Here is a 20,869-nt window from a genome sequence, read left to right as displayed (position 1 = left end):
GCGAGATTGTTAGCGACGCTGCAAGTTGAGACTAGCGTCACGTTTGCGGGCGAGGCCAACGCTGTGATATTGCCGTTATAAAATGGCTCCCTCTATGATGCACCCCCTGAAATGTCAACACAAAACGCAAGGATGAACGCCAAACCAATGCCAAATGCAACACCCCTAAAGCAACCCCTCATCCCAATCCGACCACCGCCTCACCACCTCATCCACATCAGCCACGGCGCTCCTCGACGCCTCGACCTCGAACCACTCTCGGTGCTCGCGGCCGCAGGCCTCGCACTTCTCGCGGTCCGCCACGCGCAGGCCGCGCCCGGTCAGCTCGATGTGCACCAGCCGCTCGACCTTGTGGCTGTGCGGGATCTTGCGCGGCACCGTGCTGCCGGGGCTGCTGGAGGGCACGTAGGGGTAGTAGCGGATCAGCGAGAGGTTGTAGCCGCACTGGCGCTGCCACTCGTTGAGGCGGCGCTGCACGTTGGTGGCGCGGCCGATCTTGAGGAGGATCTTCTTCTTCTTGTTCTTGCCGTGGCTGTTTTGCTGCTCGCCGTTGTTGTCGTCGCCGTCGTCTCCGAGGGCTAACCGGGCGAAGGAGGTGAGGACGTCGCTCGGTCGGCGGCCGCGGTCGCCCGTGGCGGGCGGCGCCAGCAGAGAGCGGGCTGCCTCGGCGGGGGGCGTGGCCGGTTCGGATTCGGGCGTCAGCCAGAAGATGTAGATGTATCCTGCTTCGTCTTGCTGCGAGACGGTCTTCTCGAGTTCGGCGACGAGTTGGGACGCCGTCTCCGTCGGGAGGTCTTCGGGGATGAGCGAGGAGGCTCTGCGTCTGTTCGATTTCTTTTTCTTACCGCCCGGCGTGGACACGGATGCTGGCTGCACCGGGTGTGGTTTCGGGCGCGGAGGAAGCTCGACCTCGTCGAAGTCGAAGGGGAGGCTGAAGCAGCAGCAGAATGTGGTTTTTTTCTTCGGGTTCGGCCGGTTCGAGGGCCTCCCGCTTCCCCAAGGTAGACCGGATCCGTGCTGCGGCTTCTCCGACTGGGTGCGAGCGAGCCCTAGGCGTTCGGCCAGTGTGTCCACACTGGACCGGCCTCCAAGAATGGGCGTATGGGACGGCTTTGGTCCCGGGCTCGAGTGGGCCGAGGCGCTCGCCTGGTCTTTGTGCTGCCAGCAATACAGGCTCTCGTCGGCCGGGTTATCGGTGCGGATGTTCGCGGGTCTCAAGCGCGAATTGGCCGGCGGTTCATCATCCCCAGCCAGGTCACGACGGCATGGTCGGCCGCTCGAGGTGATACCTCTGCATGTCGTCGACGGGTTCTTGGAGTCGGCGCGGCCCAGTCGTGCCTCGGGCGTGTTGGCGTAGACAGGCATCGCAGCTAGGTAAGCAACCGGGGGTTCGGCTGTCGGTGCAGAGAAGGAGAAAAAAAGAGAAGAAAAGCCCTAATGACCTTCAACCGAACCTGGAATAGTCCATGGAAGAAAAGGGACCAGGTGCTCCAGCGCAGGAGCACTGGGGCGTGGAACCGTGACCAGCTGTGGGCCGCCATCATGGGCTGCATGGGTTTCGAGTTGTGAATGACTCGGCCACGATTCCAGGGGCTGGACTGGGGTGTGTTGGCGCGAGGCTGGCTCGCTGGACAGCAAGTCGAAATGCCAAGACGTGGGGCTGGCCAGGCACAGCCACGGCTTTGGTTCATCGTTGCAGGAGAGTGGACCAGTCACGAATTCCCGCTTTTTTCAGGCTCAATCCCGAGCATGCCACGGCGAATCCCCGAACACGCTGGCGGTTGGGTCGTTCTTTAGCTGGCCCTGCACACGTGGACATCCCCAGCTCAACATGCCGCTCAAGCCGCGCAACCAGCCCAACGAGCTGCAACTCGCCTCACATTATTGTATCGGTTGCGACTTGCGAGAAGTTTCGTCGTGACTCGTCCCGATGCTGCCTGCAGCCTGTGCCCTACACCTGCCGATTCGTATCCAATCTGGGGTCTGGTGACCCCTTCAGGCGAAATCTCGTTGCGTAAATCGCTTCTGTATACTTCGGGGTCATCCTCGCTACCTTCCCCACGATAGCCCGTGTCCACTCCCTCCGAGCGTCAGGAGATAACGAGAGCGACGCCATGAGGCCAGGAAGACCTGGCCGGGACTCGCAGATCAGCTCATTCTTGCGCTTGATGTATTCGATCGGCTCTCGGTCCAAATCCAGATTCTCGTAGCCCCATTCTTCATCCAGGTCCATGCCGTCAACGAGATCTTCCAGGCCGGCGTAGTTTTGCGTGTCGAGCAGACTTTGGGCCAAGTCCTCGAGTTTGGGATAGGGTATCCCGCTATGGCTGCGCTCGCACTTGGCGGGATCGCAGTCGATGCATGGCTCCGAGGCCGGCACGAGGGAGAAGGTGAAGGCGGCGTGCTTCAGCTTGTACAACGGGTATGTGTGGATGAGAGACTTGGCCTGTGGCATGATGGGTTTCACCGCCTCATATTCGTCCTTGTGTGTGAAGAAGACGTTGGCCTGGTCCAAAAGCTCGTCTGGCACGGCGATTTCCCAATCCTGCGGGCCAGATTCATCAGCGCGATTCCCCGTACAATTGCAGATGGCAATGTAGACAAACTCACTTGAGCAACTCTGCCAGCGCCATAGTACGCCAATGCCTTGGCACCGGTGACGCAGTTGGGGACGCCCTCGTGCTCGAGTGTTTGAATGACACGGAGCACTTCCTGGACACCCACGCCGCAATTTCGGTCACCCGAGGTGCCGAAACATACCGTTGTGTGTTTGGGTCGGGGCTTGCTGCTCTGCATTTGCATTGTGTTAGGTTGAGGTTGAGGTCGATTTACACCATCTAGCTGCTGCTGCTGCTGCTTATGAATAAATGCCTTGCTCGCTTGGCCAAAGCCGGCCCACAATTGGTTACCCTTGGGTATGGGGCGACCTCCATGGAGGTACTTGGTAACGACATACATACCGGGGTTTGCTCCTTTCATGTTTGTCTCAGGACTTTCGGGACAGGCAGTGGACGAAAATTGGTCAAGGTCCGGAGCTTGCTATGTCGAATTGTTGGTTTTTTGGTTGTCAATCCTTCATTGCGGACCAAGGTTCGTCAAAACGCAAATCCAAGGCAACCTTGAAATCGGCCTTTCAAACAAACAAACTGCAAAATTCAAAACTGGCCTCGCCCCTACTGCGAACCTCTAACCGCTCAGCATGTACACACACCCACCACCCCATTCAACCAATCTCAGCCCTTTCCTCAACCCCGACGACGAAACACCGCTCCGAGCGAGCCGGCAGCCGCACCTCGACCGGCAGCCCCCGCCGGCTCGAGCCCCACAAAAGACGGCGCCGAACCGGCCGCGCGAAGCGGAGCCCAAGCCCGGCCCCCCCTTCCCAGCGCGGGACGAAGAAGATTGAGGTGGTACTGGAACGGGACGCATGTGGGGCGTGGGGCCGCGGACGGACGAGCTGGTGCGAACTTTTCCGGGAGGGCGTGAGCCGGCCTGCTAACAGCGGTAGCAGCAGCAGGGGACGTCGGCGGTGGGCTTGGGGTTGCTGGGCGTCTACTAACTCTGACCCTGGTCCTGGTCGCGGGTGATGTGATGTGTGGGTTGGGTTGAGTTTGTTTCACCATGGTCCGGCTTCTCACCGCTGGACACGTCTGGCGGTGGATAAACGAACGATGCTCGCTCGGGACTCGGGGGTACAAATACGCAGTTCGTTACGAATACTTCGTACTCGACTTTGAATCAACAATCGATAATCTACGTTATGAAATGTCGCCTGAAGGGCCTCAATATTGGCGGAAGCGCCAGCATCGCACAACACTTCCGACACATCAAACGGGGTGTTGGTTTGGTCACTGTAGCGGGAATATTGCGTGAGCCCCAGGATAAACACTCGCCGCTTTTGACTCCATGTCAGCTACCACCTATGACAACAGGGACGTTAACCCTAGCATGCCGTCATAACGGAGATCGGCGGCATTTTCCCGGTCCGTCCTTCGAGAAACATGCTCGAACCCGTCAGCCAATTCTAACTGCTCCTTGCACTTCTGTCTCACGAGCGCTAGGGAGTCACTGCCCAACACCACCCGTACCGGCAACTGCCCTGCCATCCCCTCAGACGACCGCACCAAGTCCACAACGATGTCGGCCAACTTCACCACGTCCCCTGGAATGTTGGGAGCGACTTCGTTGGCAAACACCCCCATGGTCTCGGCGAACAACCCGGCGTAGTCCGGAACGGTCGGTTGGTATTGGCCAAAGCCCTCGTCGTCGGATCTATCCCGGGGACGTCCGAGCTGCGAGGCAAAACCGCCGGGCTCGAAGATTGTGCAGTGGATGCACTGACCGCGGAGCTCTTTTCGCAGCCCCTCGGCAAACCGGTCCAGGGCCGCCTTGGAAGCGGAATAGTGAGCGAGGAAGGGGATCGGAGCCCATGCGACTCCCGCGCCGATGAAGGCTACCGACCCGCATCCTTGGGATCGGAAGTAGGGGAGTATGGCTTGGGTGACGCGAATCGGGCCGAAGACGTTGACGTCGAATATGCGCTGCATAAACCCATCACTTCAGACAGGGTTGGCTGGTGATGAGCTTGACTTTGCTCCACAGGCTTGGATCAGACTCACATACCTCGCTTCCTCGATGGCCTTCGGGGCAGAGAAACCCGCGTTGTTCACCAAGATATCAATCCGCCCAAAGCACTCCCACGCCTTCTTCACCTGAGTCTCAATACGCTCTCGGCTCGCCGATACGTCGAGGTCGACGACGGCGACCTTGTCGGATTTTAGGTGAGCAAGTCTTTCCTCCGCCTGTCGACCCGTGGCAACGACTGCATCGCCCGCCGCCAATGCACGGGACACCAAGGCTTCTCCGAGGCCTGACGTTGCGCCGGTGATGAGCCAGATAAGGGGAGCCATGTACTTGCTTGCGCGAAACGCCGGCTGTGCGCGAGAAAGGAGAATCAAACGCCAACAGGGAAAGAGGGGGTGAACCGGAAGCAAGACGCTTTGTATGCGATCTAAGTTCGATGGGTGGCGCTGACTAGGAAGCGCTGGTGTCCGGCGTTACTCGGCGTTACTTGGTAGTCGTGATCCCCCAGTCCCTTGGCTTGCATTGGGTCTGACGCACGACGCTGAACCCGGAACCCCGAGTCCCTGGTTCGAATCCGATCAAGATTCGTCCAGCTTTCGAGCTACAGAGTTTTCGTCGTTCGGTTTGATGATCAAAGTGAAAATCTCCAACCCTCCGTGGTATGAAGAAGGGATGCAATTGAAGGGGTATATATTCCAAGATGAACCTCTCTCTGTCTCAAGCTGGCTCATACAGGCACTTTTCTCCATCCCTTCGCCGGTCAGGCCTCACCAACGCGCCAGTATGCCGGAATTAATGATTTACGGATGTACGGGGTACACCGGCCGCCTTGTGGCCGAGTACGCAAAGTCACTTGGACTCGGCTTCATCCTAGCGGGCCGGTCGGAGAACGGGGTACGGGCTCTCGCCGCTCGATTCGATGCGCGGTATCGCGCCTTCGACCTCGGCGACGAACTCCTCATCGACGCGTCCCTACAAGACGTCTCAGTTCTCCTAAACTGCGCCGGCCCCTTTGCGCGCACAGCAGGCCCGCTCATGGAGGCCTGCATCCGAAGCGGAACCCACTACCTCGACGTTGCCGCGGAGCTCGACGGCTATCACCTGGCGGACGAGTTGGATCGGAAAGCAAGGGAAGCAAAGGTCATGCTCATGCCGGGGTGCGGAGGCAGCGTTGCGATGCTCGGATGTCTCGCCGGCCACGCGTTGGAGCGCGTCGAGCGCCCGGTTTCCCTGGATATCGCTCTATGTGTCGCAGGACCAATGTCGCGTGGTTCGGTAGTCAGTGCAGCGGAAAGCAGTCTGGCGACTCAATGTCTCGAGCGTGTTTGGGGAGCCCTAGCACAGAAGCAGGATGCCGGCGCCGCGACGAGCGCCTTCGACTTCGACGACGGCAAGGGCCAGGTTGCCTGTTTCCCAGTAACGCTACCCGACCTCATCACGATCTGGAAGGCGACCAAGGTGCCCAACATCCGAACATTTGTCCACGCCTCGGGGAATGCACTGGCAGCCCTACCCACCGGCGATCTTACGAGCCTGCCTGATGGCCCAACCGCGCAAGAGAGAGCCGCCAGTCCGTATCATGCCTGTGTGGTGGTTACCAGCGAGGACAGGTCTGTCAAGCGTGCGGTGCTGCATACTGTAAACGGTTACACATTTACCTCGCAGGCCTCGGTCGAAGCGGTGAAGCGGGTCCTGGCAGGGGAAGCTGCGGGAGGATTCCAGACGCCGGCGGGCATGTTTGGGGCACGTTTTGTGGAGAGTGTTGCCGGTACTGAAATCCAAGATGCTGTGTATTAATTAGTGTGGAAGCAAAATACTTAGGTACCTACAGCTGACGAGAGGGAAGGTTGTGCTGCCCTGTCAATCATGCCCACATATATGTCTCTGCCGACCCCTGAGCCCTCTTGGTGCCACTCACACTCTTCTGTGACCAGCCAACCAGCAGTTTTCTTACCAAGCAACACCACATACACCAGGGCCCACCCACACAACTCGGAACCCCGGGTGCCGGAGATCTGGACATAAGGTTCCTTACCTCTTAAGACCCCCCGGGCTAAGCCCAAATCTCCGGAACCGCCCTCACATTCTGCCAGCGAGTTTGACGGACCACCAATCGCACCTGCAAACTCGTATTCCGTAATTAATCATGGTATCATCGGAGCAATCACTCACCTGTACGCGCTGTTCCAGGCGCTTCACTCAGAGTAAGCTCCGCTGACCGAGCCTGTCCCTGGAGTTGCGAGAAAGGACCACGGTTAACGTCACTCTACCCACTTCTCTCTAGGGTCATCGTTGGTGAGGCATCGAAAGCGGTGCGTTGGGGGCGTCAGAGCGCCGTCTAGGCAAAAGGCATGCCGCCAATGCACAAGTGCGAAGGTGCGGTGCGACCTGCAGCATCCAACCTGCGGTCGGTGTCTGGCGAGGTCCTTTCATGGGTGCGAGTATGCGCCGAGGAACGCTTCGGCCGTGGCGCCGCCTCCAGCACCCCTGCCATTACCAACGGCCACCAATGATGAATTCTCCCGTGAAGACGACGACGGGCAAGCTGACACTGTGTCCTCTCTCACGGCACCTGTATGGGACGAAGGCGACCGGTCAACTCGTGCCGCCACTGACGACAACACCCCGCTGTCGGCCCCGGACACCGACTCCCACGTAGAAACCCTTCTTTCCCACATACCGGAGGGAATCCCGCCCGAGCTGGTAGTTTCCCAGGAGCGGCGCCAGATCCTGCTCGGCAAGGCACCCGGTACTCCGAACCACGATCTTGTCGTGCGCCACACAATGCACTTCACTATCCGCGTGCTGAGATCGTGGCCACGGATGATGGCTGCCCACCACACTGCTCAGCTCCCGCCTCCGATCCACAGGCTCCAACTTGTGGATGGCGTTCCGACTCCGCTGGCAAATTGTTACGCTTTGACCAAGATGTGGAGTGAACATACGGACGGGAGTCGTGAGCTGGTGAAGAACACCATCCTCCACGAGATAGAGCGGTTGCTCGGCGAGGTATGTCCATGTACATCTATCTAGGTACCTACCAGGCAAGAAGACGGAGAGAAATGGGGGGTTAAAGTAATTTAGGCATAAGTGACTCTAACACGTAACACACACACAAACAGTATACCACGTACAACGAAGCCGATCTCCTCGCCGCCGCCCAATCCCTCCTCATAATGCTCATCATGCTCCTATTCGGCATGCCAGGGCCATCCGCCGGTAGCAGCAGCAACAGCAACGGCGCACTCACCCACCCAGCCGACGCCCGACTCCTCATCCGCATGTGGGACGTCAAAGCGCACCTCTCCCGCACGGGACTCCTCCTGGACCAAGAGGCGTCGCACACCGTCCCGCCCTCGTGGCGGCAATGGGCCGCGGTGGCCGCCAAGCGCAAGACGATCCACTCGTTCCACCACGTCGAGTGGGCGTGGTCGCTGCTGCACGGCTACCCCGTGCTGACCTGCTTCGAGCTGGCCCCGCTGCCGGCGCCCCCGCCACGCTACCTCTGGCAGGAGGCGGAGGATGAGGCGCGCTGGCGGGGGTTGTATGGGGATTGGTTGGCGCTGTGGAAGGGCGGGTTCTATAGGATGATGGAGTTCTTTCATATTAATCCTGGGGGGGTGTTAGATGCGAGGAGTGAGTTGTGGCTGGCGGAGGCGGATGAGTTTGGGATGATGGTTATGGCTGAAGGCAAGCACATATTTTCTTTTTTTTCTCTTTCACGTTGGCGCAACTAACCGTCTCTTAGTGAATGCTGTTGGCGGGCCCTGAGACTCTTTTCGGTTGGGAACTAGCTGGTGACCTACGGGAACATGATCATACAAAATTACATCCTCGCGGACAGATCTTTCGAAAACTCTATCGTTTGTTGACCTAACTGTGGCCCCTCCGCGTAACTATCTAACTTCAACCGAGTCCACCTAGCTACTTAAAGTCCCCCCCTCTACATAGCAAGCGTAATGGTCCCAAAGCTAGGATCCTTAGCGTACTTCTCCTTCAGCGCCACCAGCTCATCAACATCCCAACCCGACATGACGAACCGGCCCTTCAGAAAGGCCGCCTCGGGACTAGCTAGCCACACAGCGAATCCCCGTGGCAAACTCTCGTCGTCCCACTGGAACGACGCTGCCCCCTTGTCCTTGTCCAACAGCTTCGAAACACCCGTGGTGAAGACGCTGCCTGGGTTGAAGGAGTGGACGCGAACCGGCTGGCCCGGGATCCCGTCCACCTCGCCCTGCAGCGACCGCAGGATCTGCGTGAAGGCCAGCTTGGAAGCCGTATACGGCGCTTGGCCCGGCAGGCACAGGTAGGCCGCGGAAGAAGACACGTCGAGGATGACCTTTTGCCGGGTGGGCGGTGCTGCAATCGCCGAGGTGTCCTTGGAGATGCCGTCGAAGGTGGTGTACGGGATGCTGGGGATCTCGGGGCCGAGAAAGGCGCGCACGAGGTTCAGGTTGCCGCCGACGTTGGTCTCGAAGGTCTCGGCGTAGCCCTCGGCCTCAAACTCGAGCGCCGTCCTGCCCTGCAGCAGGCTGGCCGCGCTCGTGACTAGGATGTCGGCATCCATGACGTTGGCTCCCATCGGCTCTGTCTCGTCCCGAGTCTGGTTCAAGAGCCCGCGGATGGCCTTGAACACGGCATTGGTAGCGGACGTGCTCCGGATGTCCAGCAAGAAGGTCCAGACGTCGGTCGCACGCCCGGCTGCCAAATTCTCGGCCTTGAGTTTCGTCGCCGCCTCATCCAAGGCCTCCTGGCGGCGGGCGAGAATCACCACCCGCGCTGCGCCCGCGACGCAGAATCCTTGCGCGATGGCATAGCCAATGCCGCTGGCGCCGCCTGAGATAATGACCGTCTTTCCAGACGCAGAAAGCTTGGGGTTGGTTGGGTCAATGGCTGCGTACCCAGTTGTATGGACCGTTTTGGTGAGGTGGGGGATAAAAACAGACATGGTATGGTGGCTTAGGTGTGATCTTGATAGAGATATATTGGATAGGATCTTGGATTGTTATTGGGAGCTATCTGTAGGAAAGGAACCAGCCTTGTACTTATACTCAAGGTCCGCGTCTGTCTACCTCAGGTACCTCCTTTCGGTACGTGGTGGGCGTTGCGTGTCCGGAGCTAGGTGCACGGAAGTCCGGTCTTCTCCCGCGATCGTAGTGCTCCCCTGCTACCGTAGCTTAGAAATGGCATTGAATGCATCATTAGTAATTCAGAATCTTGCTATACGTGACGAAGTCCGGTCTAGACTTCGACTTAAGTTTTGAGAGGCATGAATGGGCCGACAAGAGACTGTGTCGTGAATAATCAACGGCCAGCGAGCATGCGGTAGGGTCACATCAACGTCGGCCGCCGTGCTCGGTGTTCGGAGTACCGAGTGCGTGTCAGCAACGTGCGGCAAGGTGCCTGCCCAACGCGAAATTCTAGTCCTGTTCTCTCGGGCAGCGACTCATGAATCGTTCCGTGCCCTGACTGATCAACCACTGCGGCAGTCGGGCCGGCCACCAAGGGGTCAAATCCCTCACGTAAGCGCAAACCGAGGAGTAAGGCATTATCTGGATGCAGCAGGCAGTGGCAGCCATTATGGCAGTCACCGGCTTGGCGGTGCTGAAGACGAGAGGGTCAACCGTTGTTGCGATCACGGGCATGAGGCATGAATGCGTTGGTAAGCGGGCTCAAAGGTGATACCTGGGGCGGGTTATGAAGTGCTTATTGTTGCCGTTGCCAATGACATGGGGGGTCGTAATCTTGGGGAACGCCATTACGCCGGCACTAGATAACAATGCACCAGACGAACAGTCGCACTCTGCCAGTTAAAATACGGAGCAGGGAGGTGGGGGGCGACGTTTTACTCCAGCTGATTAGCAGGATAGTGCCGAGCCCGGGTGAGATGGATGATAGATTTCCCCATCGACGTCGACATCGCTACGCTACGGTTAGGTATGTATGCTGTTAGTGGCCTATTTCGTTATGGACAATATGTTGCCTTCAGTAGGATATGCTGCGGAGTACGCTGGTTCTATCGCTATAGGCTGTCAGCCTGAGAAGTGGGAGGGAAGCTCTGATCCGACCAAACGATCACTCCGATCAGCTGGCCACCAAGCCTTCAGCCGTCGGTGATTGTGTGCCGTCGTATTCGGTTTAACAGCCCTCGTTTTTGATTGATACCCATCTCTCCTTAATAGCTATTAACATGAATTTCCAAGTGCCCTTCTTTGCAAATCACCTCAGGTGGGCTGGACTCGCCAAGTTTATATGTCTCGTTCACGTAGAGCCATTCGAGGAATAGAGCCCGCGTCTTCGTCGGTCCCTGTTCGTCCCTTCTGGTCTCTCTGCAAGCACGGCTCTCAACAACGGGTCATCCTTGTCGTAGCTGTGGTGGACCCTAACATGCCTGTTCGAGAACGCGATTAAGCCAGGAAGTTAGTTTCCTACTTGTAATCTCCATGAAAATTCTACCTTTAAGAGCCACATACCGTTGCAGATTGTCAGGCCGGGGGTATTTTTGTTCTCCGTCCGGGCAGAACGGGCAGACATACCCTGGCATCTCGTGCACAAGGCGGTGTCTGATCATTTCGTTTTTCCTCTTGAAACCCTTCCCGCCCTGACCTCGGGGGCATCCATCCACGGGACAGTGGTGAGGTCTTGCCGATGAGTGTATATTTGCGTGGGAGTTGAGGAGGTACTGCGCTTGGAACGGGGGCGCCGTACAATCGGGAAATTCACACTTGTAGGCGGCCCCTGTGGCTTCTGCCTCGCGACGTGCGTTCTCTCGCTGCATTGCTATGAGGTCATCTTCGGGGTTTTCGATATCTACCACGAGGCTTGCTAGAACAAGAAACAAAACGGTTAGGGAGATTAACCATGATAGTGTGCGTCTATCAAAGACTTGGGTCTTCAAACATACGGCTATGCGTGTCTTGCCGACTGAAAATCTTCTTGACCGTTCTGAGAGCTGATATGGCGGTGCGCTCAACGCTTCCAATGTGACGAATGATGTTGCAGTCGGACAGCCCCGGCTGCGGTACCGAGTCTATCACTAGGTCGCCATTTTCGCTGATGACGTGCATCTCCTCCAGGGTATCCTGACCGACCAGAATATCCGATGTCAGATCATCAAGGATAAAAAACTCAAGGTCTAACTCGCTTCCTCGAGGCACGAATCCACGTTCGTTGTCGACGTTTCCAATGGCGAAGCGAACATCGATGCTCCCACGGGTCCGTCCAGTGCTGCCGTCGGCAAATTCGAGAATCATGTAAATGTCATCTCGGATCTTGAGCCCTCGTTGATGCACGAACTTGGGGCTGACCAGATCCAAATCGGAGCCCGTGTCCGCATTCGCACAGCCAACAAAGCTATCAAGACGACAGACCAACCCCTTTCTGGGCTTACCAATGCTACACACGCGAAGCGATTGCAGAGCAGTCACTCTTTGTTCAACCAGGCGATCCCGGTGCTTGGTGAACGTTTCCGTTTCGTCTAGGAACGAGGAGCCGATGATGGCGGGCACGGCCAAGGTTTCGAAAACATGGACGGTAAACTTGAGGCGTTTGGATGCTTCGGCTTTCACCACTCCCGGGGTCCCAAACGAGCATCGGACAGTAGCGATTCCGAGGGATTTGACAACTTTGCCATTGGCCAGAGCAAAACTCTCCTCCACCGGGCTGACTTGAAGGCCGAGCTGCTTCGCCAACTCCAGCGGGATGATACTCTCGAAGGATCCGGTATCTGGGCAGGCCATAACCGCCACGGACTCGGTTTCGCCGTCGATGATGATTGGGAGCGCGAATCTCTTCTTTTCCTTGCGCCTGGTAGTCTCTCGTATCGGGACCGGTTGTAGGGAAGCCTGAGCCGGAGCTGCGGGAATGATATCCAAGGCCGGCGAAGGATGCCATTCGATTGCGAGGTCCTTGAGCTCGGGACCACCTGGAGTCCAGATTCCATTGCCCATTACGTTGAGCAAAGCCCTTGTCACCCTGTCATTTTCGCTGCCGGGAGAAGACTCAACACGAGGGAATTTGTTGGGACTTTGAGTTTTCCGTGGTTCAAAGATGTCTGCTGCCCAGGGCGAGTTCTTGCAAGCAGTACGAAGTAAGTCAGTGTAGCAATTGAAATAAATCGCAAAGGAGCACCAACCAGGTCGAGTTCATCATCATCCGAGCTCAACTCGTCAGACAGCCCCCTCTTCCCACTTTTCCAGTTTACCTGAACGGGTTGAAGATCCGGAGATCCGGGTGTCAGGTAGTCCTTGTCGCTGAAGTAGTCGTCGCTCGTGATTGCCATCGGGAGCTATCCGGTGTCGCCCGGAGTGGATTCCGACGACTTTTGTGTGTGCATTCTCGCTTGTGGTCGGGATACCAGTCGTCCACCGGAGAAGGCGGACACGAGGTTTTACGCCTAACGGGAGGCCTCGGCCGCTTGGATTCGCTGAACCGGCCGCAGCGATGTCTGCCTTGGGTGCTTGGCAAGCGAGCCGGTAGGTTTTCGGGGAAGAGAAACGAGTTCACTTTCCACCCTCAGGTTGTCCGTCACTTGTCAGGGTTATCACAACGCGCAACTTCAACCCGAACAACTCGCGACATAGACTGGAGATAAGGCAACGGACATTCCCAAAATGCCACCACATTCTGGAGGCAAGTCGACATATGTTGATGGCTTCCCCTCACTTGCTGCCTTCATGGCCAGCGACAGGGACAAGACAACCAAGATTTTTAAACGATTTGACCGCCTTGCAGCCAGGAACTTGCTTTGTCTGCAGAGCGAGCTTGTCGAGATAGAGTCGCAACTCGACCAGTTCGACCGAGACGACCAAGGGAACCGCGAAATGATGCAGACTTTGAGGAATTGGGGGGCGTACAAAACGAGATGCGCAAATGAACCCAAGAGGATGCAATTAATGGCGCGGTTGAGAAGTACCATGCGCGAGTACAGTGCGCGCACCTTCGTGTCCCCCCCTCTCTCTTGACGTTGCCTACCTACCTACCTAACCATTCGCTCGGATTAGGAGAAGCGCTGGTCTTTGAGAGCACCCTCGCCCGCATACAGCCACCAGATCGCAAAACACTCAAAGCCTTTCGCCGCAATTTCTTTCATGGCCGCCCCGGCGAGACACGATCCTTCCCAATGCTGGGAGGTCCCAGCTCCAGTGTCTATGACGATGAAGACGACCTTCTTGCTCTCCACGGCACCGAAGATCCTGATCGACTGACCGTCTTTGTTAGGGACAACTTTGGGTTTCTGTTCCCGGTATGCCACCGCATTTATAGGTTGCGGAGGGTCAACTGACAATATCCCAGGATAAAGCACCCACTGGGGGATCCGAGAACCCCCTCGTGGGCTATGCATCAGGCAAGAAGATTGCCAACTTCATCTCGTACCTGAGCACGATTCTCGCTGCCATGTTATTAGTCGGAGCGATTCTTGCTCTGTACAATATCAAATCGGATAACCTAAAACTTGGCCTTATCGGGCTCTTCACCTTCCTTTTCGCCGCAAGTACCGGCTTGATGACGAATGCAAAGAGGTCAGAGGTGTTTGCTTCGACGGCAGCGTAAGCTCAGCCTGATGTCCTTTGAGACCAAGGCTGACCCGAGTTCTAGGTACGCCGCTGTTTTGGTGGTTTTTGTTAGCGGCGACCTCGGCGGGTCGGGATCGGGACAGGAAGCTCACGGGGTCTGCTCACCAGGGACCAATGGTACATGTCAGTAGACTGGCTGAGGGGGGTGATCCACTCGCTGTCTCGCAGCGTCATCGAGCAGGAAAGGTGATGCTCAACGATGAGCTGAATGACCAGTTTACCTTCTGTGAGTGCCCAACAGAGAGTGAATGGCCCTCTTACCTAACGCCGCTGGTGCATGCGGCGGGGAGTAATTCCGCGGTTAAATGCTGCTTTACACCACTCTGTTGTACAGCACCATCGGGGGCACATGAGCGGTGGTGGGTTCACCTTTCAAGCCTATCTCGAGCCTCGCATTCAGACTCTCACCATGAAGATCTTCTCCCCAACCAAGTCTGAGGTGCCGACCAAACAGAAAGGGAAGACCAAAGTTCGAACCAAAAAGAGCCAAATCTTCTTCTCCGTGTCGCGACTGCGGCCGCGATCATAGTGAAAAAATTGGTAGCGTCTCTTTGAGTAGCGTGTCATCCTTAGTGCAGGGGCCATGCTAATCTTCTCTGTATCGTTTCAAATTGACCAAATGCCCCGAAGGGCGAGGAAAGAAAGAAGAGAAGAGGAGGAAGATCGGGTGCGATGGACGTTTCTTTTATGGGCGAGGGAGTGGCCTGTGCACTTCACCTCCAATCGACAACGCTCGACGCCACAGCCTAAGGGTGGCAAAGTGGCGTATTCCAGTGGGTGACGACAGCACATAGCGTAGTACCTATCAGGTTGATGCCCTGAGCTAGTCTTTGTCGGCTAGTAAACTCCTCAACTCCTCGTTCTCGCTGTGGTCCTCTGCATTATCTCGCTCCTTCTGGGCCCCGCGATGGCCATCCTCCTCATCCCGGTCCGGGAAACAGCCATTATCGACCAGCTTTCGTCCCGCCGCTTTGTCCAGTTAAATTCCGAGCATCCTCCCAATCTCATCATCCCACCCCACCCAGCATCCCCCGGGCGTTACGTTGGCCACCAACCGGCGACACTCTTCCACCGCAAGAACATTGACCAGCTGGCGGATGACTTTACTAGGAACAGCGGTCATGTCTATCCCTCGGCGAGAAACCGCATGGTTCGGTCGGAAATTTGGATAAACGACTGGCCCGTGTACGGCAGCATTTGGATCCCGTGCCGGAAGGTGTTGGACCAACTTCTTACTCAGCTTGGCAGGTATAGCATCTCTATGGTGTTTGACTGGGATACATTGGATCAGAATCAGCGAGAAAGCAATGTGAGCGGCATTGAACTCAGCTCCCTCAACGACCTCGCCCCACGCCAGGACACGACCGAGACGGTCTTTTATGACGGAGAGTCACTGCCGGAGTCTCTTTATCAAACATACAAATCCGTCCCGGAAATCGGATTCAGACGGCACGGTCCTGCCCTTGGTTTCTCCGGCAGTTGCTTCTGGGGCAATGTTTCCGTCATGTCCGTTGCAAAAGACATGTCAGTCCGCTGCTACACCGTCACCGACACGGGTTTAATGCAAACTTTTCAGTCATCTTCCCCCAACCCAGAGAAGGAAATATCGACGAGATGCATTCAAGTTGGCCAAGGTTGGGCCGGGTCAAGAAATCACCACGGTCAATTTTATATCAACGAGACCAAACCACTAACGAACGAGACTTCTGACACTGTCTCAGTCGACTTCTACTCGCTTTCTCGTATCGTCTTTTTGAACTCGACAACAAGGAACTGCGGTATTCCCATGGTGGACGGCCGGTCAAACCCTCCCTGTGACTGGAACGCCCTATTTTCCGAATCCCCATCGCCGGGGCATCGGGCTGCTTCTTTGAACCAGCAGGTAGTAGAGTACAGTTACAGAAATGGCAGCGTGGACGCTGATGGTTCACAATTCAATCCTCACTCGCACGTTTACTCGACTGCCTGGTGCAACTCGGCCTCTCATCTGGGGTTTGGCACTTACGAACTGGCCGCCACCCGACGTCTCATCAACGCGACCGGGGACGCGAGGCTTACCATCGAAACTGAGCCGGAACCCGCAGAACCCGTCTACATACACCCGGACTGGGTGCTCGCAAGCTGGGAAGTGAGTCACTCAGTGACCGTGCCGGTTGACTCGAACAACCCGGCCGCGACTTTAGTCCTCAACGCATTGCGCCAGGTTTTCAGTTATAGAAATGCGCCTATGAAGGATCTATGGGGCCTCTTCTCCATTCACGCCATTATCATGATCAGCGCCTTGGGCATCATCGATTATGACGAGCTACCCCTTAATGATGCCGACCCGGAAAGTACGAGCACCAACCGGATTCTTGACAACTTCATCACCTCCGAGATGTGGGTGTACAAGCTTTCATCCCAGACAAGCGTTCTGGCGTTTACCGTCGTTTTCATAGCCTGTGCCGTCGTCGGACTTAGCATAGCTCTAAGCCTTGCCCCATGGCCGTTTACCACCCAACCTACCGGCCTGAGCTTGTTCAGGGGGGCTTTCACGCAACACCCGGCGGAGAAACTAGGGAGTCTTTCGGTTAAAAAGGTCGGCTGGCTTCCTTACAAATTTGTCACGGGACAAAATAGAGATGATGTCAAGGATGATAAAGAAGAGGACGAAGAACACTCGCAGCTTGGGTTGTCCGGAGGGGTGAACAATGGTCTAGACGTTCCACCACACCCGGCCGCGAAGCCAGAGACCCGTAAATATAGAGGTCGCCTGTTTTGTAATTAGATGTCTAGTTGTTTACTCGCCACCTCCATCTACCTAGAGACCTACTCCCCTGCCTAACGTGAGGAAGCGTTCAAGATGTGGCATCTCTGACCCACACAAAAGGGTGAAAATGCGATGGGGACGATGCAAGATCTTTTCCTTTACATCCTTCCCATCGGCCTCTCCTCGCCTCGACCCTTGATCTCGCATTTAATCTGGGGCCCCTTCCATTCCCAACCCCATCATCGCCATCAAACCCTTGATCACCACTTCCTGCGAGTCGGGATGCTTCTCTTGATACTTGGCCACGAAGTTGGCCCGCTCTTCTTCGCCATACGTATCCGCCGCCTCAGCAACCTCGGTAGCAAAGTTCATGCAAAGCCACTCCAGATCGCCAAAGTCCCGCTCCGCTTCCCGCTGGTACAGGGCGTGCAGCTTGGCCCGGCAGAGCTGCTGCACAGAGAGAACGTTGTACGACCGAAGCCCCGCCGCCGTCTGCGCCGTCCTGGTGGTCGTCGCACCAGCAAGAGTTTTGGGCGCGCCGAGATGTCCTAGGAAGACGACGTCAGCCAGCTCCCTCCACATCCTCCACCACAACACCCCACAACCCTGTCCAACTCCAACTCCGAAAAGAACCACCGGAACTCACCCGCCAAAATAACATCCACCTCCACCACCCCCTCCCCATCCCCTTCACCCCCATCATCCCCACCCCCCACAACAACATAAAACCTTCCACACCCACTCCCCACAACAGACAACAACGGCGGAGTATAAACCCTCCCGCACCCCAAAGCGGCAATGACCTCCCTCGCCTTCACCCCCTCCCCTACCGCGACGTCCACATCCCGCGTGGTGCGGTTGCGGAACCCGTGCAACAGCAGCGCCAGGCCGCCCATCAGCGCCCAGGGGATGTGGGCCGCGTCGAGCAGGGTGCCGACGGCGTCGAGGGCGCGGATGAGGGTGGTGGGGGTGGCGAGGAGGCTGGCGCGCTCGAGGTGGGGGAGGTGCAGGTCGAGGTCCCATTGGGTGGGTGGTGGTGGGAGGGAAGGGTTTGGGTTGGTTGGTGATGATGATGATGAGGGGGAGGGGGGTGTTGAGGGGTCAGAGGGGGATGGTGAGTTTAAGGGGTGTGGAGAGGTCATTATGTTATTCGGTTGTCTTTTGGGAGGTGGACGTTATTCGGCGGTGGTGGTTTGGCTTGAAGTTGGTTAACGGGCGGGCTGGTTGCGCCTGTTGAGGTGCCTCCCCAAACAGGCAGCCCGTCGGGTGGATTTGGGGGCCGGAATCTGTCGACTGCATTTGTGGAATCCGTCTGCGCGGGGTACCTCAACTGTAACATGGGTTTGGTGTAGAGGGAGTTACGGAGACAACCTTACGTTTCTTGTCCGCAACCAGTAAACACAACTCAGGGGTTACAGTCAAAGTGGCTTGACACCCCCTATTCGTTGCTACGGCAACCGTATTGTTTCGCGGTCACCTTTGACAAACCGGTTTGTGACAGGTTCCGGCAATGGGAAATGTAGTGTTAAGTAGCTGTTCTTGCAAAGAAAGAAATCTCGAGAAACGCACGCTGCTATATCCAAATGTCTCGCTATCTGCTGGCCAAGAGCCAAATGTACCCACTGAAAACCGATGAAAGCAAGTGAAAACAGGTTGTTGACTGAGTGAGGAAAGTCGGACACAAAGGTTGGGTATCGGATCGTAAACTCCACCAACTTGAAGCATAAAACCATCGCAAAGAACACTCCCTCGCTGAATCCTAATATCCGTACAACCCTCACGGTGGAAGGATCGAGGAACAAACACCCCTCTCAGCCGACTACCACGCGGCCACGTCATCCTCGGCGTGTGCCGGGCTTGGAGAGTTTTTCGTCTTCTTATCCTTCTTTCCCACGACAACCTCCACTGGATCAGGGACCGCAGATCCAATGGCAACCGCCGTTGTCGTGCTTGAAGGTCCCTCGAACGGTGCGTCAGGGTCATCCCTATACCGATCACGTTCGTTCTGCTCGTCGTCGACAAAGAGGCTGGCATCTGGGTTTCTGCCCCTCATCCAGGCCGGAGCCTTCCACTCGCGAGGCCCCTTCAAGCCGGAGAACTTGGGCACGCTGAAGGATGGCAGCGACGGCCGGGGAATGGACGGTGCCGTAATCCGCGGGAGCGACACCTTCGGGCGCGAGACAGTCTCGTACCACGGAATAGGAGGCAGCGAGTCTGGCCGCAGCCGGTTTCCGCAATGCGGGCAGTCGGCCGGCACGACGCGCCACGCCGTGTACTCGACCAAACCCGGGATAGCCAGACCAGCGACGAGCTCGCGTGCGGCGAGGTACGAGTGAATCAAGCTGTGTCCATGTCAGCAAACCACCGTTCAACCCCAAGCGCGCCATTCTCAAACTCACAAGTTCACCAACAACGGCATAGTCGCGTAAGCCGCCAGCATGGCCAGCTGGGGGCGCCTGTCCCCCTTCCGCCCGGTCCGGATCCAGGTAAACACCAAGACCACCATCAACCCAGTCGCAAGAACCACGTCCACCACAAACACCAAAATCCGATGCGTAAACACCGACCCCCCATCTCCCCCACCCTCATCGTCCCCATAGTCCTCCTCCTCCTCCTCCCCCAACCCAAGCCCACTCTCCTCACCTCTCTCCTCCCCCTCGTCATCCCCTCCCCTCCGCCTCGCAGCAGCAACCAACCCCTCCAACCCCTGCAACCCCTCCAAATCCCTCTCGCCCCCCAACCTCCTCCCTACCACCCCCTTCCCCTTGGCACCCACACCCACACCCACACCCCCAGCCCCATCGCGAGCACCCTGCGACCGAGCGCGGAGCACCAGAAAAAGCGATACCGCGGCCGAGAAAAACAGCGGGACGAGGCCCAGCGCGGGCACAACGTCGCGCGAGAGAGCGCCGTGTGCGACACACAGCGGGAGGGCGGGGACGAAGGATAGGAGGGCGGCGGTGCGGAGGAGCGGGGCGGGGAGGGTTGTTGGTGTTATTAGATTGGTCCTGGCCCCGGGATGGGGGTGGTTGGGGTTGGGCCGTGGCATGGTGGGTGGTGGGAATGTTATCATGAGATGATTTTGGTGTTGTTGAGTTTTGGATGGCTTGGCGGGTTGGGTGAAATGGCGGTGGGGGTTGGCTGTTTCTGAGGGCTGGCTGTCGTCTGTCGATGTGCGCCAGGCACGGACGGATGCAGAATTGAGTCGGGATGCGAGATGGGTTGGGTTTGTCTCGCTGGCTGGCCTGGTGCCGGCGCGTTTAGCTACGTGCCTGACGCGGGAGGAGGTGTCGGAGGGAGAAGAGCTGGAGGTTGTTTGGAATCGTGGGGGGTTGGTTGGTGATCTTGACCAATGGCAACCTAATTGAGCGAAGAGCGAGTCACGTGTAGATCACGCGCACGTGGGGGTGTCTCGCGCTCTTGCTCGGGGTGAAACTGATCCCTCAAACGCCCGTTCCTCTTTTGCGCCCTGACTTAAGGTACATGGTGCAGGCCACATTGGATTGGACGCTTGCAGTCTTATCACGAACCAGAACAAGGCGGCTTTCCTCCGAGGCAGCGATGCCATCGAACTATTTAGTGGCCTAACGCTGGTGAACTCATCTAGGTATGGACATCCCCAATGGTCGTCGACTGTCGGGTCCTGAGTTCCTAAGTCCTTTGTCGCGTTCAACACCCCTGGTTCACCTAGGTAATTAATAAAGACGGAACCAGATCGCTGCACTGCTAACAAATCTCACGAGCTGCAAGCCATGCATGCAAGACTATTAGTACTACTTGATGATTGAGGGTTACCCCGAACCCTTGAGTTAATAACTTAATCCATCCTACAAGGGCTCAACCTGTCGCCAGATTGAAAAGTCAATACTGCCCGAGTAAAGTAGCGGCTCTTGAACGCGGCTCTTGACCTTGGTGTAGGAACGGACCCAAACTAGCATGCACGACCTGCCGTTGCGGGCGG

General features: G+C 57.1%; 11 protein-coding genes across 11 annotated transcripts; 4 read left to right on the top strand and 7 right to left on the bottom strand.

Moving 5' to 3' along the window:
- Positions 1–165: 165 nt before the first annotated feature.
- On the bottom strand, positions 166–1,698 carry B0H64DRAFT_320505 (GIY-YIG nuclease family protein; the record flags this gene model as incomplete). The annotated part of the gene is made up of 2 exons (XM_062800471.1): positions 166–1,394; positions 1,455–1,698. Coding segments are annotated over 2 exons (1,473 nt in total), but the record flags the coding sequence as incomplete, so codon positions are not given.
- B0H64DRAFT_473287 (uncharacterized protein) lies at positions 1,592–2,875 on the bottom strand. Its single transcript, XM_062807985.1, has 2 exons — positions 2,611–2,875; positions 1,592–2,545 (listed from the first exon to the last, which is right to left on the bottom strand). The coding sequence occupies exons 1-2, from the start codon at positions 2,800–2,802 to the stop codon at positions 1,952–1,954; spliced, it is 786 nt and encodes a 261-aa protein (XP_062660651.1). The 5' UTR covers positions 2,803–2,875; the 3' UTR covers positions 1,592–1,951.
- Positions 2,876–3,733: 858 nt separating this feature from the next.
- B0H64DRAFT_391429 (uncharacterized protein) lies at positions 3,734–5,117 on the bottom strand. The gene is made up of 2 exons (XM_062803473.1): positions 4,624–5,117; positions 3,734–4,557 (listed from the first exon to the last, which is right to left on the bottom strand). The coding sequence occupies exons 1-2, from the start codon at positions 4,908–4,910 to the stop codon at positions 3,921–3,923; spliced, it is 924 nt and encodes a 307-aa protein (XP_062660650.1). The 5' UTR covers positions 4,911–5,117; the 3' UTR covers positions 3,734–3,920.
- A 250-nt stretch (positions 5,118–5,367) lies between these two features.
- B0H64DRAFT_320320 (Saccharopine dehydrogenase-domain-containing protein) lies at positions 5,368–6,381 on the top strand (the record flags this gene model as incomplete). Its single annotated transcript, XM_062800459.1, has 1 exon — positions 5,368–6,381. The coding sequence occupies one exon, from the start codon at positions 5,368–5,370 to the stop codon at positions 6,379–6,381; it is 1,014 nt and encodes a 337-aa protein (XP_062660649.1).
- A 158-nt stretch (positions 6,382–6,539) lies between these two features.
- Positions 6,540–8,441, top strand: B0H64DRAFT_119087 (uncharacterized protein). The gene is made up of 4 exons (XM_062797911.1): positions 6,540–6,788; positions 6,869–7,593; positions 7,707–8,274; positions 8,333–8,441. The coding sequence occupies exons 1-4, from the start codon at positions 6,731–6,733 to the stop codon at positions 8,353–8,355; spliced, it is 1,374 nt and encodes a 457-aa protein (XP_062660648.1). The 5' UTR covers positions 6,540–6,730; the 3' UTR covers positions 8,356–8,441.
- Positions 8,442–8,527: 86 nt separating this feature from the next.
- B0H64DRAFT_457037 (uncharacterized protein) lies at positions 8,528–9,585 on the bottom strand (the record flags this gene model as incomplete). The annotated part of the gene is made up of 1 exon (XM_062807365.1): positions 8,528–9,585. Exon 1 carries the CDS (start codon positions 9,530–9,532, stop codon positions 8,528–8,530), a length of 1,005 nt encoding a protein of 334 aa, XP_062660647.1. The 5' UTR covers positions 9,533–9,585.
- A 970-nt stretch (positions 9,586–10,555) lies between these two features.
- B0H64DRAFT_391423 (uncharacterized protein) lies at positions 10,556–12,741 on the bottom strand. The gene is made up of 3 exons (XM_062803472.1): positions 11,489–12,741; positions 11,058–11,409; positions 10,556–10,975 (listed from the first exon to the last, which is right to left on the bottom strand). The coding sequence occupies exons 1-3, from the start codon at positions 12,531–12,533 to the stop codon at positions 10,846–10,848; spliced, it is 1,527 nt and encodes a 508-aa protein (XP_062660646.1). The 5' UTR covers positions 12,534–12,741; the 3' UTR covers positions 10,556–10,845.
- A 366-nt stretch (positions 12,742–13,107) lies between these two features.
- B0H64DRAFT_391417 (uncharacterized protein) lies at positions 13,108–14,622 on the top strand. Its single transcript, XM_062803471.1, has 4 exons — positions 13,108–13,512; positions 13,587–13,828; positions 13,879–14,132; positions 14,182–14,622. The coding sequence occupies exons 1-4, from the start codon at positions 13,197–13,199 to the stop codon at positions 14,288–14,290; spliced, it is 921 nt and encodes a 306-aa protein (XP_062660645.1). The 5' UTR covers positions 13,108–13,196; the 3' UTR covers positions 14,291–14,622.
- Positions 14,623–14,888: 266 nt separating this feature from the next.
- On the top strand, positions 14,889–16,916 carry B0H64DRAFT_391414 (uncharacterized protein). Its single transcript, XM_062803470.1, has 2 exons — positions 14,889–16,538; positions 16,598–16,916. Exons 1-2 carry the CDS (start codon positions 15,067–15,069, stop codon positions 16,617–16,619), a joined length of 1,494 nt encoding a protein of 497 aa, XP_062660644.1. The 5' UTR covers positions 14,889–15,066; the 3' UTR covers positions 16,620–16,916.
- Positions 16,917–16,918: 2 nt separating this feature from the next.
- On the bottom strand, positions 16,919–18,050 carry B0H64DRAFT_473280 (uncharacterized protein; the record flags this gene model as incomplete). Its single annotated transcript, XM_062807984.1, has 2 exons — positions 16,919–17,456; positions 17,555–18,050. 2 exons carry the CDS (start codon positions 18,048–18,050, stop codon positions 17,116–17,118), a joined length of 837 nt encoding a protein of 278 aa, XP_062660643.1. The 3' UTR covers positions 16,919–17,115.
- A 294-nt stretch (positions 18,051–18,344) lies between these two features.
- Positions 18,345–20,220, bottom strand: B0H64DRAFT_473279 (uncharacterized protein). The gene is made up of 2 exons (XM_062807983.1): positions 19,308–20,220; positions 18,345–19,250 (listed from the first exon to the last, which is right to left on the bottom strand). The coding sequence occupies exons 1-2, from the start codon at positions 19,979–19,981 to the stop codon at positions 18,728–18,730; spliced, it is 1,197 nt and encodes a 398-aa protein (XP_062660642.1). The 5' UTR covers positions 19,982–20,220; the 3' UTR covers positions 18,345–18,727.
- Between the last annotated feature and the right edge of the window lie 649 nt (positions 20,221–20,869).

Source organism: Chaetomium fimeti, assembly GCF_033439085.1.
Source record: "Chaetomium fimeti strain CBS 168.71 chromosome Unknown B0H64scaffold_3, whole genome shotgun sequence".
Taxonomy (NCBI): Eukaryota; Fungi; Ascomycota; class Sordariomycetes; order Sordariales; family Chaetomiaceae; genus Chaetomium; species Chaetomium fimeti.
Note: the sequence above shows the minus strand (reverse complement) of the source record. Positions and strands in the feature narration are given on the sequence as shown.

Excerpts from the sequence above, each read along its gene's own strand:
- B0H64DRAFT_473287 (XM_062807985.1), bottom strand. The coding sequence starts at position 2,802 with ATGCAAATGCAGAGCAGCAAGCCCCGACCCAAACACACAACGGTATGT. Across the intron at positions 2,546-2,610 it reads GCGCTGGCAGAGTTGCTCAA|GATTGGGAAATCGCCGTGCC; the intron begins GTGAGTTTGTCT and ends TCTGGCCCGCAG.
- B0H64DRAFT_391414 (XM_062803470.1), top strand. The coding sequence starts at position 15,067 with ATGGCCATCCTCCTCATCCCGGTCCGGGAAACAGCCATTATCGACCAG. Across the intron at positions 16,539-16,597 it reads AACTTCATCACCTCCGAGAT|CCTGTGCCGTCGTCGGACTT; the intron begins GTGGGTGTACAA and ends TCGTTTTCATAG.
- B0H64DRAFT_391423 (XM_062803472.1), bottom strand. The coding sequence starts at position 12,533 with ATGGGCAATGGAATCTGGACTCCAGGTGGTCCCGAGCTCAAGGACCTC. Across the intron at positions 11,410-11,488 it reads TCGGCAAGACACGCATAGCC|CAAGCCTCGTGGTAGATATC; the intron begins GTATGTTTGAAG and ends TTCTTGTTCTAG. Across the intron at positions 10,976-11,057 it reads CGGCCTGACAATCTGCAACG|GCATGTTAGGGTCCACCACA; the intron begins GTATGTGGCTCT and ends GTTCTCGAACAG.
- B0H64DRAFT_119087 (XM_062797911.1), top strand. The coding sequence starts at position 6,731 with ATGGTATCATCGGAGCAATCACTCACCTGTACGCGCTGTTCCAGGCGC. Across the intron at positions 6,789-6,868 it reads TTCCAGGCGCTTCACTCAGA|GGTCATCGTTGGTGAGGCAT; the intron begins GTAAGCTCCGCT and ends ACTTCTCTCTAG. Across the intron at positions 8,275-8,332 it reads GATGATGGTTATGGCTGAAG|TGAATGCTGTTGGCGGGCCC; the intron begins GCAAGCACATAT and ends ACCGTCTCTTAG.
- B0H64DRAFT_391417 (XM_062803471.1), top strand. The coding sequence starts at position 13,197 with ATGCCACCACATTCTGGAGGCAAGTCGACATATGTTGATGGCTTCCCC. Across the intron at positions 13,513-13,586 it reads AAGTACCATGCGCGAGTACA|GAGAAGCGCTGGTCTTTGAG; the intron begins GTGCGCGCACCT and ends CGCTCGGATTAG. Across the intron at positions 13,829-13,878 it reads ACTTTGGGTTTCTGTTCCCG|GATAAAGCACCCACTGGGGG; the intron begins GTATGCCACCGC and ends ACAATATCCCAG.
- B0H64DRAFT_473279 (XM_062807983.1), bottom strand. The coding sequence starts at position 19,981 with ATGATAACATTCCCACCACCCACCATGCCACGGCCCAACCCCAACCAC. Across the intron at positions 19,251-19,307 it reads ATGCCGTTGTTGGTGAACTT|CTTGATTCACTCGTACCTCG; the intron begins GTGAGTTTGAGA and ends ACATGGACACAG.
- B0H64DRAFT_391429 (XM_062803473.1), bottom strand. The coding sequence starts at position 4,910 with ATGGCTCCCCTTATCTGGCTCATCACCGGCGCAACGTCAGGCCTCGGA. Across the intron at positions 4,558-4,623 it reads AAGGCCATCGAGGAAGCGAG|TGATGGGTTTATGCAGCGCA; the intron begins GTATGTGAGTCT and ends CCCTGTCTGAAG.